The 15,700-nt window shown below is 40.1% G+C and overlaps 1 protein-coding gene across 1 annotated transcript in view; it reads right to left on the reverse strand.

Annotated features, from left to right (window-relative positions):
- Positions 1 to 15,700, reverse strand: part of kcnh5b (potassium voltage-gated channel, subfamily H (eag-related), member 5b) — a 117,205-nt gene that overhangs the window by 37,949 nt on the left and 63,556 nt on the right. Inside the window, 3 exon segments of the mRNA XM_063908455.1 lie at positions 133 to 325; positions 2,718 to 2,777; positions 4,980 to 5,179. Of these exon segments, the coding sequence (XP_063764525.1) occupies positions 133 to 325; positions 2,718 to 2,777; positions 4,980 to 5,179 (453 nt within the window).

The following is a 15,700-nucleotide window of genomic DNA, read 5'->3' on the forward strand; positions in this document are numbered from 1 at the left end:
TGTCTCAGTGTAAAGAAGTGTCCCTGATATCACTCTGTTGGCTTCTTATCATCCCTCTTCATGAATATTACAGTACACACACACCTTCTCTCCTTCAGTGAAGACGTACATTAAAGGCAAATGCCCACACACCTAAGATGGCGATGACCTCGTCGTCCTGGATGACCTCCAGTGACCCCGACACGACGAAGCACAGGGTGTCCACGCTCTCCCCGGCGTGGAAGATCAGATCCCCCGGGGCGCAGTGTGTGGTCTGAAACTCCACGGCCAGCGAGCGCAGGCAGCCGTCGCTGGCCAACCGGAATGCTGGATGTTCGTTGAACACCTGAAAGTGGGAAGTCGATATTTAAAAGCTAAAGCTGTTGCAAGAGCAGTCAAAGTCTGCCACATGGTTACAGCTACATTTCTAAGATCCTCTTTGGTGGAGGAGAGTTACTTTTACTGCAAAATCGCCTTAAATTTCAAAGGTTACCTGAATTATACAACTTAAAACATATTTTCCTCTGACATTTGAAAAGTATTTTTATTGATTTTTATTGTATTATTAGTCAAAAAAGCGGCCAAAGCTTCAGCTGTATCCTAAAATATATTCTGATCACATTCATGCTCTCCAGAGGATGAACTCCTTTGATAGTGAGTACATCATAACCTTTTTTGGTGGCACAATAGCACGTTGTTTCCCTACAAATGACGCATTGTAAAAATCAAAAAGCTGATGTATGTTTTGTATTCCTAGTGAAAGACTCCCTGCAGCCTCTGGGACACCATCAGGAAACATGCAGGTCTTCCTCTCTTGAGCCTAAAAGTGCTTTCTTCTGCAGGAATAGTCTTTTGCAGGGATCTATTTGGATGTGCCAAATGAAACGCAGCCTCCACACGGTGAGATAATCCATCACTGTAACGGTGGAGTCTTCATTTGGTTTGTTTCTCATTTCACCGGGATGAGTTCGGTGTTCTCGTATCAGTGCTTCCTGTCAATTACCTGAAGCTCTCAGGAAGAAACGTAACACTCCATCAGGAAATAATCCCTCAAAACAATGCGGCCTTAAACACCTCAACCCCCCCCGTCTTTATTCAGGACTGTGTTGAGCTCGGGCATCAGTGTGGCTCTCAATCAGGGGTCCTACATTGCAGCACAATATGAGAACTACAAAACCTGCAGGTCCTTGAATGCATCATTGATGGCAGAGACCATGTTTATGAAGCGGGTTGATTTTCTGCTTCACATCAAAAAGAAAGGGATGATTTAGGATGGAGCGTCACTTGCAGCTGTTCTTAAAAACCCATTTAGCATTTCATGTTTATAGCTGTTTTCAACCAGCGTGCACAAGGATATTAATTTGGGGGTCGAAGACAAAAATCGTTATTATAATTTGCTGTTCTTTAATAAAATGACTCTCTTATTGCTAGGGTTCATCATTTTTTTAAATCAGAGTTGTATACTTGATTAAATTACTCTAGTTAATAACTTCACTTAAATACTTACTGCTTAACAAGCACCACATTTGCATTTTTGCTTAAATTCTCTCCTATCTCTCACTCTCTTCGTTGCAAAATATGTAATTTACATTGAAAAGTTGGAAAAATGTTCCTGTTTCCAGAAGAAAACACATTTGGTAAGGTGTTGCATTTTCAACCAGCGACTACACTGACACACATGTGGTCTGGAGACAAAGACAACACGAGCAACATCTCTATTATTACTGGGGCTTTAATTCTTACTGACTTATTGGCATATTTCTGAGGTCATTATTTTTGGTAGGAAACTGACTCGAAACTATGACTGCTTAACGAGCATCACAATTGCATTTTACAAAACATTTCTCACCCTCTTCTTCGCAAAATATCTAATTTCCGTTAAAAGTTAGAAGACTCCGGGGCTTTTGGATCGTAAGGAGGACAAAATCTGGTTGAAAATCAGTTCTGCTTCTTTGAAAAACTCCCTTATTTTTGGGCTTATTGTTCATGCTTTCAGTCATGACGTCTCACATATTCAACCAACAACCATACTGACATTAAGTATGTCTGGAGTCAAAACAAAACACCACCAAGTCTTTAAAAGTGCTGGGACGTTTGACTGACTTATTAGTACACTGCTAGGGTTGGTCATTTTTTCTCATCTCAAGAAATCTGCCAGTGAATTATGTCACGTAGAGAACTTTACCAAACTAACTTAAAAAACGTTGGCTATTTAACGAGCACCAAATCTGCATTTTGGCTAAATGTTCTATAGCTCTCACAGTTTACTTTGCCAACATCTTATTTATGTGAAAATGTGGGGAAAAGTTCTTTCTTGACGAAGGTAAAAAGGACTTTCTGTTGAATCTGATCAAATCTTCCACTTTTTGGTCAAAATGTTCAACAGATGAAAGCTTTGCCATCACTTTGCCTTGGACCCCCTTAAGGACATCTTTCTTTAAATGACTGCGGAGTGTGTACAGAAGGTTTTGGGATAGAAATATGCCAGTTAAAGCTTACAGGGCCTGCACTGAGTTTAGAAGCTCAGGTTCACTTGATAAAGCTGACCTTCCTTGTAATTAACCTTCCTTCAAAATGATTATTCTCCGTTAACTCCTAACATCCCTAATGTTTATAATTCAAACTGAGCTGACTGCTTATCGCCTTATTTCACCCAACTAAGACACACAAGTCCCACTATGAATTGGGTGCCGTCCACCTAATAATGTGCGTCTACAGGAAAACCATTACTGACATACCTTTCTGTTGAGGTGAACACAGATGTCGGCCCGCATGTCCTTAGGACAGATGGATAATACCTGGAAGACAGAGACACATAAATGCAATCACAATGTTGTCTACAGAAAAACATTTAAAAGTATTTCATGGAGATTTATGAGGTGAGGGAGATTTAGCCAGTAATGAGCAGGTCTAACCTCCGTTTCAATTGTTTGTATGCTGGTTTTTGGAAGAATTCCTTGCCTGATTTACAAGAAATGTGGTGTAAGGTTGTATCATAGGCCAAGGAAGAACCCATAACCGTTTTGAAGCAAACAGACAAAGACTTTCCACTTTGGTTGACATAGGACATGGCTTTGGTCTGTTCTCTTGAGTACCAATGATTGTAAAAAGCTTGCTTGTTAAAGAGGTAGACCAACACAAACCAAAGTAAAGACAAGTGCATGTCAGTTATGATTACATAATTGCAAAGGTTTGCAAAGAAACCCAGTGCAAAAACAAAGCAGTGGACTTTAAAAGTAACCAGGACTGTTGACTTTCTCACTGGAAAGAGAGTAAAAAGGTCTGGCTTTCATTCAATATCCACCCAGCACCATTATATGTATGGGTCCTGTGTCAGAGCTATATACATCAGCTGCAGAGAAAGACCAAGTAAGGATTAGTTTGATGCTCATGAGCACTTAAGCAGAGAAGCAGTCAGGGGGGGGGGTCAAAAACCCAAACTAGCTAATGAAGAATCGTGTCCCTCTTGCATCTAAATCACCCCAGCTTTGCAGAATATTACTGCCTGTAAATTACTGAAACTGCTTCTATAGTTGTACTCATTTCCTCCCCTACCTTGACTTGAAATTGCCGTTTTGGCTCATTACACAGATTCTGAAATGTTGTCTAGTTAACAGAAACATTCACTTAAATAAAAACTAAATAGTATCCCCTCTTCCAAACGTCTGCCCTGCTAAATATGAACTAAACCGATCAAGACAGTAAATCATTTAGAAAGCTTTACAATATCAAAACAAAGTCTTTAAAATAGCTACTCTCTATTTAAAGGGAAGGGTATTAGTACCACAACAATGCGTTTGGGAGCCTCTTGTCTTTTTCGGGTGTTTACTCACAGAAACAGCTGACTGTGTACCGTGCAACAGCTCCCAGAATGACCAAAGAAACATCCTCTAATTGACCCAACTCTGTCTGCAAGGTATTTATACGGAGCATAGTCTTCAAGAGAGGATTATTATCCAAACAGAAACTTGAAGGCAGAAAAACAGAGCAGCGATGTCAACAGGAAAATGTTCCTGATTATAAGATGGTCCCGATTCAGGAAAACATACACAGGACTAATTCAAATAATACACGTTATACTTTATGTTCCTGCAGAGTTGAACGAGGGAACATAAAGATAAACAGAGCCTGAAATCAAACAGGTTATGTTAGACCTGTCTGATGTGAGTTAAAAGACAGATACAAACAGAGGAAGAAAAGGAGCCGTTTTAATCGACAACGGCGACAAGAAGAAATGCACTTTAATGCGCAGCTGTTTCATCAGAGTCTTTTTGCCTCTTTGAAGCCTTAACCCTTTACATGCTAGGTCATTATGTTGTGCTCCGGATTACTTCGTAGCTCAATGGAAGTAAAAAGTACATCCTAAAAAGATTAATGAAGAATATTTAGTAGATGTGTTTTCTTTTTTATCTTTTGATCGACAAGTTTAATTTGAAATATTGTCGATTTTTGCAGCTTGGTCTACAGCAGCAAAAAATACTCTCTTGTGTCACATAAAGCTGGGCATGCAGTGCTTGTTAACTCCATGTTTAAACTGCCAAGCCTTAGTGGTGTATGCTTGTGCTCGCAACACATGTCTCCCCCAGTCAGATTTTGTTAAAACAAGGAGGTTATTTTCAAAAAAATGTTGACAAGAAACAGAAGAAATTAGGTTACATTTTACAATTCTGCTACGAGACGATGGCTGCAAGATGCGGATAGTATAGCCTTCTATGTATTTATCCCAGCACAATCCAAGTCAATACAATACATTGGATCTACAATATATAAAATACTACTTAAATAAAACTGCTAAATGCAATTTATAATGGATTTATTTGTTAAACATCAACAATTTGATTCATTTCTATGAATTTCTCTCATTTTTTTCTCTTGTTTTTGTCTAATAATTGACTTCTTTCCCAGCGGGTGATGTCATTTCCCCTACATAGTTGTTGTGCCAAATCGATGCTGAAATCGTCCTTCGACCTGACACTTGCCCTTTGACCTCTGAGACTCACCTTCTCCGTGTCGATGCCCTTGGACATGGACCAGGTGGAGACGATGTAGTCCATGACGCGCTCGCTGAGCCCCTTGGGGACCTGGTAGAGCTTCAGGAAGTCCCTGACGTTGTTGAGCATCTCGTGGTAGCGGTTGGTGTTGGCGTACATCTGCTGGAAGATGGTGGTCACGTTTCCAAAGATGGTGGCGTAGAGCAGAGCTGGAGAGGAAGACACGGGACAGGGATGAAGGAACAATCAATTCATTAAAACTTAACGTGAACTTTATTATTTTTACAGGAGAAGAACAACCACTTACACTCTCTAACACTCCAATCATACAGGTCAATAGATTCTATATTTACACTGCAAATTCTTTAACTTCCTCACATAAAATCTTCAATCAAACTGAATGCAGCTCCTTTATTTGGAAATCGATTTAGTCACTCCCTTTGCTCTGGCACCCCTTCATAAAATGCATGTGCTAGTTCAGCTATATGGCATATTCACACAGCTTTACCGGGTAGAAAAAAGCATGCAACTAGTTAACATACTACAACTAATTTGCAGAAAATGGGGGGTGCAGAGCCTGGTGTAGTACAAGCAACACCATGAGGTTTGCACAGCAAGGTTTCATTGAGCAGGGATGTGAGATGCAGATCCATAGATACTGAAACACTTTTTAATTAAGGATTTAAAATCCACAAGATGTAATTAATGCCTGATATTAAAGGTAAGGAATAGAGGAATCTGGAAGCCTGATTAATGGACTATTTCCACTCTTTGGAACTTAAAGCCATGTGCTGATCCGTCAGCCTCCTCCGAACCCTGCGGCTGCTTCTCTGTTTCCATAGAGACCTAACTCGAAATAGTTCTCCCTCTCATTTCCCCTTGGCTGCCTCCTCACAGCCAATAATAATGACAAAAGAAAGAGGAAAAAGCGACACGTTTAAAGACTTTGGGGAATTCATCGAAGGCCGCGGGATCTGACGATGGTTCGTGAGCCAGAAAATAAGGAGTGAGGAAGAATGAAAGTGTACTGGGGTGTGTTGGAAAGAGGAACATGTTGTACGGACAAATTCTGATTCTGAATAAATTGATAAACAAGTCTTTATCTTTAAGAATTGGCTTAAGGCAGCAGTTGTTAATATCTCAAAGCTTGAATACGCTAAAGGTCAGGGATTTCTAAACAAGTATACTTTACTTTAAACTGCATTTAAAGAGGCCCTATTATACTGTGTGTAGATTTGTGTGCATGTAAATGGTCTCAGAAAGCTAAAATGGGCTCTGGTTTCAGACAGAGGGGCAAAAGAGCTGCTGCAGCACAGGCGGTATGAGAAAAATAAAGAGCTTTTTGAACATTAAAGCACACAGAGACACAAAATACAATTATGAAGCTGAAAATGAGCAGAATCTGTATTTAAAAGGCTCTTTGCTAAATTCCAAGCTTATCAGGTTTTCACATTTCCCATTTCTCCATTATGTCTTGTTAACTTACTTGCATTTGTAATATGTTCATGACTAAAATATGAAATAAATTGTGCATTTGAGATAAAGTGTGTATGAGAAAGAGTGAACATTTAAAAAAAAAAAAGGGATGAAATCAAAATGACTAGGATTGAAGACGCTGAGCGTTGGTGAAATCTCACAGTCGCAGTGAGACTCAGAAATAAAATAGAATTCTACAAAACACACAAAAAACAGAGTGTTTGGATGAGAGGGGAAAACAGAAAAAGGCAGAGGGGCCGTCACACACTGAGAGCCAGCCTGGAGATAAACACTGTTCCAGTTTAGTTCACCCAAAGTCAGCAGACTTCCTGGACCCTTTAGGACCTTTCCAGGCCTCTGTCAGCAGGGGAACGACAGACTCAAACAACTCTACCCATCTGGAACTGAAAGCTCAGAGACACAGCTCTCACCTCGGCCAAACAAAGACTCCTAATTGGGCGACTTGGTGGCTCAACGGTTGGCCAACGTCACCTCTGCCCAACGAACGGCCAAGGTTTGTCCCCACCGTGAGCTCTCCCTGTTGAGCTGAAACAGCCCTTCTGTGTTTGCCAGGATTTCAAGTGGTTAGGTTCAAAACCCTTTGGCCAATCTTCTTCTAATTTGGTCCTTTGATCCAGGTGAGACGGAGGAAGATTGAACTTAGATGGCATCAAAACACACAAAGACACCTGGAGAAGTGAGGTCCAGTTCTCTAACAAGGACTGTGTGGAAAAACACCAATCCCAGTGTGAAGGGTTAGAGGGCACTAGCTAATTAGCAGCTACAAACGACGTCAGGCTATCAGCACTTCGTTATGGCAGAGAAGTAAGAGAGCTCCAAGTAAAGTTGATCCACCGCTACAGAAGCAGTAGGAGTGTTTACTACTATTTTGCAAAGTCATACAGATTGATTCTTAGTAGTAAAAAGGTACTACAGGTGGAATAAAGCTAGAAGTTCTTAGGCTTATTCTTCACAGCTATTCAGACGAGCTTTGTAAATCCTCTGAGAGTCCAAGGTTATTGACTTGTATTGGAAAAGAAACAAATCATTTAGCCAATCCATAAACCATTCACACCACAGGGTTGCCAACTTTGGAATTCAGCTTGGAGTGAGATGGGGGTGTGTGTACAGTGTACCTTTAAATGTATAAATAAGGGTCCTTTTCTTCCCTGCAGCTGACACTGACACTTCATATAACACATCGTATAGCAGACATCATATAAGAGACAGCTCAAATGTATTTATCAACTTTAAGAACAAAAGATTTTACGGTATTCATAAAGATTTCATAAATACCTGATTATCATTTTTACTTTTGGACAAATTAATGACCGTTGCACTCATCTTCCATAGATAACTTAACTGCAGCTGTCCAGGCTGCTAGGCGACAGTGCTACGGACCAGCGGGTGTGAAGGGATGCAAACAGGAAGTCTCCGTAGGCCAGACCGTCGATCTGCTGCTCCTTCACATTATTTTTATATTTGTTTATATTTATTTTGGACGAAAACTTAGCGTGAGAAAAGGCATGTGTGGCGTGAGTACTCGAGATATGTGTTAACTGCGTGAACTTAAGCTCAATGCGTGAGAGTTGGCAGCCCTGAATACAATCATATGTCAATCATGTCTTGTAGTTTAAGCTCTGTTAACAAAATAAATCATGTAAAGCAGGGGTGTCCAAACTTTGTCACCGAGGGCCACATACAGAAACATTTCAGAGAGCTGGGCCACTTATGGAGGTGAATATCGCCTCATAAGTTAAGTTATAAGTTAGCAAAACTAATCAAATGTAGGTGAATAATGCACGATACTTGAGAACGCTTTCAGGAAAGAACAGCCTACATCCCGTCTGTCTTTAGGGTTTCATTTATTGTGTTGCAGCTCACTCCTTAAAACAGAAGCCTCAGACTGCTGAGAAGAAGAGTAAATATGAAGGTTACATTTCAAGCTGGTTATAGAAAGAAGTTATTGGGGGTTTTTTATCAACTAAGATTTGTTAGAAGATGTTTTAACATTTTAAATGACTGAATTTATTTGAGAATTGGGCTCATTAATATAATTAAACATATATATTTGAGAAGTACAATATAAGACAAGCAGAAGTTCACTTTGTGGGCCGATTCAAAATGGCCTGCGGGCCGCATTTAACCCCCAGGCCGTAGTTTGGACACCCCTGATGTAAAGAAAGCAGATTAAAATGCACAATGGTGCCGAACATGGTGAATGGTTTACCAAGCACAAAAATACCTCTATGTTGAACCTGATAACACCACACAACAAAGATAGAGCAACAAGAACATCTTAGAAGTTACAAATGCAAAAATCACACTTGCAGCTCAAGTTCTGTTAAAGAAAGATGGATGATCAATGCAAAAAAAGTCATATAAAGCACATTAAAGCACATTACAGCGCCTAGTAGTGCTGCAAATGGTTCACCAAGCACAAATATACATCCATGTAGAACTGCTTGAACTCAATACCCAGGCTACAGTATAGTGATTGGACTCGGTCTATAGAAAAACCCTTCCCTGGTCCCACAGAGCACATTTAGACTCCAGTCAGTCCACTGAAAGCACTCAGGCTTCAGTTGAAAGCTGTCATTGCAATAATAAATCTGAAACCTGTCCCCCGAGGCTTGATTTATTTTAATATGTCCGTCTTCCCCCTCTGGTGGCATGGGCAGTTACGTATATGGGGAAGTGATGATGAGTACAGGGAGCAGATGAAGAGTTTATCCCTTCACATTTATGAGTTGATGGTGCAGCCTTGGGGGAGAAGGGGGGATCAGACCAGATGCTGTCAAATAGAGACTCACATGAAATGAGTAGAGAGAGCAGGAAGTTTGACTCCAAATGAACCGTGACAACTCGGAGGGAAGTAGATCAAAGTGATGATTTGGTTTCATTGGGTGGTCGGTCTATTCTGGCGCTGCAGTGATCTCATCTCGGAGGCTGCTTTTTCTTCCCACGCGATGCTAAGCGCTCATTAGTGTTCATGTACATAGATTACCTGTAGTGAGTGGGCCAGTCTGGAAAGAAACAACGCTTTCGCAAAGTACGTCACAGCCACAGTAGTTCCTGTAACTATACATTTAAATCGAACAGCTGTTGCTAATAAAAGCAGACCTGCATCACTTCCTGTTTCACGGTGGATGTTTTTTGTTTGTTTTTAACCAGAGCAGCCACCCGTTCACCTTTGTTGTTAAGAATAGCACATGACTCAGGTGACCAGCGTCATATAATTCTGTCAAAGCAAGCAGCATTGGAGTCATGAGATTTAATAGCGAGGTAGCTTTCTATATCCACACACATGGGAAAGTAAATAGCAAATTAAGATGAATAATGTGCTGCACGATCTTCTTATTCTTGTTGCTTCTCACCTCATTTGGCATTTACTTGAGTCTTGTGTTCAATACATGTAAATATAGTTTTTACCATCTGATGTTAAATGGATTTTTCTAAAGATCATACCATGACTCTTCCGCTGTTGTTATTGGTGGCATTTTCTTGTTCCTTCTCACTGCATTTGGCATTTCCATTTGTTTAATATTTAATTGGTGTCTGCTGGTAACACTTGCCACATGCTGTTTTATTTTTCCTCCCTCCATTTACTCCGTATTAATACATCCATGTCTCCACCCTTGGAAAGTATAGTATCTATTTCAATACAATTTGGACATTTTGAAGGTCTGATATTAACCTTAAAGAGGCCCTAATATACTTATGGAGGTTTTCCTGTGTGTGTCAGGGTTCCTTTAACTTCACCAAATAAGGACACAGTACATTTTGTGTGAAAGATAAAGACATAATAAGCACTAAATCTCTGATGCCTTAAAACTCCTCCTATCTCAATATTGGATGTGTCACCTCGATTCCCTTCACTCTTCTCCTGTTATTCCTTCTATCTAAAGGGGGACTAGTTGAATCGAGACAGCACTGGTCGATGGAATAAAAACAACACATTATAAATTTGTATTGGGGTAAAAAAACAAAACTGAAATCCTGAAATCCGAAGAGACAAGAGGTTGCCTTCCTTCATGTCATGTGTATTTCACTGCTGTGCGTTTCAGTGGATCTGCTGAAAGGGTGTGGGATGATTTGTCAGAGTGACTGAGAGTGAGGGACAGAAATCTGTCAGTCCAGGAGAAGAGAAGGAGACAAAGTGCCTGAAGCACAGATAGCCAGAAAATATCAATCGCACCACTCTAACGGGAAGAGACAGCCAGCACACACACATGCAGTACAGTAGAGCTCACACACACATACACACTCAGATACTAAGATATAGAATCACAGAGATCCTTACAGAAACAAAAGCGCACACAAGAAGATCTTGACCGCATATATTCTGTCTAAACTGAGAAAAGAAAACCTATTAGCTGTTTTATCAACAGTAAATTGAGGTTTTATTTGTATTCATTTCATAGCTCTGTGTTCAGAGATGCTATGACATGTTTTAGCAGGCTAAGAACTAACGTTAAGAGCAGGGGAAAGCAGTTTGCCGCCATTAAATTAAACCTTCCAGGAATCCCAAAAGTATTTTTATCAACACATCTAAGTTTGGTTTGGAATCAGGAAAGTAAACGAAGCTACAGATTTACTCTGAGGACAGACAGGATGCTTTCGTTGTACAATAACAATAAAGGAATTCAGGATGTGTGAGATGTTTGTTTGCAGTCACTGTTAAAAAAGGTACACTGGTCACTTTTCAAGCAAAAGGGCAAAAAAAATGTGCTAAAAAATCTAGATTTGAGAATAGATAATCAGTGAATTAGTAAATAAAAGCTGCAGCCCTTGAACAAATAATAATAAAAAGATTGTTATTATTGTTTTATATTTGTACAAAGAGATTAATTTTATTTATTTTTCAAAACGATTCAAAAATCACGACCGCTGACGACCATGAACTGACCTCTGTATGACTTTTGATCAATGTTGATGTTTGCTAGAGGGGGTAGGATTGGAAAAGCTTGTATGCTTCTTCTTGCCGCTTTTGAACATGAACTTTGTTATTTATACTTTGTAAAGAAATATCTCTGTTAACATGTTCAATACATTCACTTAAAGGTCTTACATACACAAGCACATGTGCTGGTTATTTCCTTTACATGCACCTCATATAGACCATGCATAGTAGGAGATATCTCCCTTGACAGTTCCACTAAACAGCAGATCATAGATATGTCTGGACTTGAAGTTCAGCTTGTGAATTAAATTGAATAAAATCCTGTATGTTGTCATACCACAAATAATCGCCCCCCAGTCAGACTGGTAGTGGACTCATGTGAAAGCTTGTTGGTTTTTTTGGCCACTTTTGAAGATAAAAACCTGTACCTGTGTTACGCAAACAAAACAAAAATAGCAACACTAAGTGCAGAAATCCACCAGCCGGGGCCTTTAGAGGAGCGCCATCCTCCATCACGAGCCATTGAGCCCAGTCCATTTGCTGCTCAGTGAGCCAAGTCGGCGTGTAGCCTGCATCACAACACAATACACACTGACGGGACGCTGCCAGACTAACATAGAGAGAGAGAGAGAGCCAGTCACCCGTTTCACAGTCCAAACACCCTCAAATCTACTGTATAAATCTGTTTTGACAAGCAGTAATTGTGCATCTAGCACTCTATGGGTAGGTGAAACATTCTGGCTGATTGTCTCCACACAAATATTGACCGAAAAATCTGCAGAGGCATCCCAGCGTTAGCCGCAGCCGCTACGATCAATAACATTTCTGCAATCTCTCTTAGTAAAAATGAGTGTTTTCTCCAACATCGCATTGTTTACTTCTCATTAGGGCAACTTAACAGACCACTTATGGCCGTGCAAAAAGGATAATGGGTTTTGTGAGTGAGTGGAATTGGCTACAGGTGGGGGTGCTGATGTGTGAAAACTATCTGTGCCAATATAAATCCCCAAACACAGATGTACACTCAAGATGTTAAGAGAAGTGGAGTAAATCCATGACCAGTATCAGGAGAAGCACTCAAATACTTGACTCAAAGTGTGACTTCAAAAGAAAAATAACAGTCTTTCCTCTTAACTATGACGAGTAGATCAGCAACTAGCTTCATGCAAAGTACTTGTGTGTAAGAGTGTGTTACAAACATTACTAATTCAGTAAAAGTTTGAAGAAAAGTAAAAATATTTTGATATACTACATTAGAAGTTACAGGTTGCACCTACCTAGCTTACCTTAGCTTAGCTCTACTTAGCTTAGTGTAAAGACCAGAATTAGGGCTAGTTTGGCTCTGTCCAAAGGTAATCAATCAACTTAGAAGCACGTATAAAAGCTACTGACTTTAACTTTGCATGGTAAGTTACAGATAGCAGCCACTTAGCCTAGCTTGCTGTATTAGCCTAGCTCTACTTAGCTTAGCGTACAGACCAGAAGCAGGGCTAGTCTGGCTCCGTCCAAAGGTGTAAAAAAATGGATTAATAGTCAAATATAAAGCTCACTGATTATAACTCCTTATCTGATTCGTTATGTGAGAAAGTAGCAGACTATTTGCTGACAGGGAGCAGTCACTTCCTGGAGTTCTGCCATCACTGTGGCAGCTAACTGTCAAAGGTGCTAAGCTAACTAGCAATAGTTGGTGGATGGTATCCAACTTCTAAACCTGACTTTCAGCAATAAAAGGAAAGAGAATACGTGTATTTCACAAAACTATTCCTTTAATAAAAAGCAACACCAGAGAGATTTTAATTCCAACTCTAAAAGATGTCAATAACCAACCAAAAAGGCAGGACTGAAAGGAACAACAAAACCAACTATAGCTATTTTGTGATTTTTGGCAGTACAAATGTAATTGTTCTGATCACATGCATTACAACTATTGTTTAGACCCATTTTCTACTTTTCTAACATGTCAAGTTTCTTTTTAAACCAAATATATAAGTTGAAGTCTGGCACCCAAACAGTATTAGACCTCAAATCTCCAAACCCATGATTACTGGCTTAGAAATAATAAGGGTAATGAAGTATATCTTGTAGCGATGTTTGTGAAGATGATGAAGAAGTCTCCGAAGCCACCAGCTTGTATATAATAAGGTTTATTACAACAGCATAGTAACAGACACCAACACGGGCGATGTGAGCTTCCCAGGGCCAATTGTGGAAGTCCCTCGAACAGTCTTTGTGCATGCCATTTAAAGAGGAAAAAAGAGTGTGCGCACCCAAAGTGTGTGTCTCCCATAAGGTAAACAATACCCCTACGTGCCCCACTAAGGGGCCTAGGTCAGTTCCTTAGCTGGACCCTAACGTATTCCAGATGTTGTTATTCACATTTCTTCCCCCCAGTATTCCTCTGGCCTCAGAGAATATTCACCTTCGTGTATCTCCAGATTAAATACACCACAGTAAGATACAAAAAAGGAAGGACCAAAAGACAGACGGATAACCTTGTCTATTATTTCAATGTTAAGATACTCCAGAATAACTAAAGATGAAAATCGGAATACAGAGTCACGTCTCACGCTGGGAGAGTTAAAAAGAAATATGCAGAGACATCAGTGAGCACCCGCTGATGAAACACATTTGGAGCTCAGTGATGAGTTGCCTTCCTCAGTATGTTAATCGCTCTCATAAATCTTTATTCAAATAATGCGTTTTGGACAGTCGGGAACATTGCATGGTGCTCAGTACATATCATAATATCCCTAAAAATCCAATCTGTGCTTTTATATGTATTCTTAAATCCTATTACTGTGTATTCGATGCACCAGCTGGCTCTGCTTGGTAAACCAATCTGCTCTTCTAGATTTCTGAGCAAATGTTTGACTCACATATGTTGTCTATTTACAAATACAATGTTCTATTTGTGAGCTTCGAGCCGTGTTCAAGACCTTTTTCTCAACAAAGCATGGTTCGCCCTGAAAGCAGCTTTCCCAATTAACACTTTCTCAACAACCTTCTCTTGTAAACAACTGATGTCCTTCGCTTATGAAGAAATGTAATCCTCTGTAGGTCAGGTACCAGATGAGGAAGATCAATGCCAAGAGAAAAAAACATATGTACAGTCAGGAATGAAACCTCCCATGGGGCATCAACAAATCACCTTCTTCTCTTTCGTTTTTTGGGGTAAAAATGTCGCCAATAAAGCCATTTTCCAGATAGCTTAATACTTCTCACACTGCTGATATGCAAACTCTTTTTAGATTAACTCAAATGAGGATAAAACAGAAACTACAATGAAAACAGTCTTCTATTGTTCTGGCTTTTTCCTGGTTTTTGTAATCAGTTTTCTTATTCACTAATGATGATTGACAGCTAGAGGTTTATCTGAAGGTTTAAATACAAACCACAGCTCTGCAAACTGTGTGCAGACAAACCAGGACTAATGAGAGGCTGACGGGTAACCTTTATTATTGGCACAAACAAAATAAGGGATTATCCTTTCAATTATTCTACTGTTTCACCAAGTGGAAATCCTTCTGAATAGGAACGCATAAAAATAAAAATAATAGGAACCGATGATTTATTGTTTCCACTATTTGTGCACAAATGTTTTTCCTCTCAAATCAAGAAGACAGAGTGTTGCAGCTTCTCTGATGGGATGCGTCAGTACGCATCCCATCAGAGAAGCTGCAACACTGCAGACACAAATAAGCACTGCAGACACAAATAAGTCGGCTCTGAGGTCTCACTGCTGAAGGTAACAAGGCCATGAGGGGCCAGGCGGGGACCTCCCTGTGGACCGAGGGGAGCAGGCTTCAGATGGAGTAATGAAGTCATGGAGGACCACTCATAACGAACCAGAGCCTGGTAAACAATGGGATGGTTTCATGAACGATGACAAGTGAGCCGAGGCCGGGGACAGCTTGTCGACTGTCAAAAAGCAGTCAATATGTGGAGGGATGCCGGGTCAGAAGGTCAGATATGGACGGATGAAATATGGATAAGAGTAGAGGTGTAAAAGCTCAACCAACTAGGAGCTTTATAAATGTATGTAGTTAGTTTTTCTTGTACGTTTTATCGAAGATGTCTTGCAGAATTATCTGTGATTGAGGAACTAAACTGACCCTTTTAAAGGGCAGAACAGTAATGAAAGAAACCCTGATGCCGTACAGACAACTATACTAACAATGTAAAGGAAACCTGACTGATAGCAAAGGCAATGCACATGATAATTGTTGACCTCAAATACAGAAAATGTATCCTGAACCATTTGACTCATTCACAGAGCGTGCATTACTGATAGTAAAGGACACTTCCTAGCAATAAACATGTGCTTTTTCCCCAAATAAAGTATGAATTATAT

Source organism: Eleginops maclovinus, chromosome 19, assembly GCF_036324505.1.
Source record: "Eleginops maclovinus isolate JMC-PN-2008 ecotype Puerto Natales chromosome 19, JC_Emac_rtc_rv5, whole genome shotgun sequence".
Lineage (NCBI taxonomy): Eukaryota > Metazoa > Chordata > Actinopteri > Perciformes > Eleginopidae > Eleginops > Eleginops maclovinus.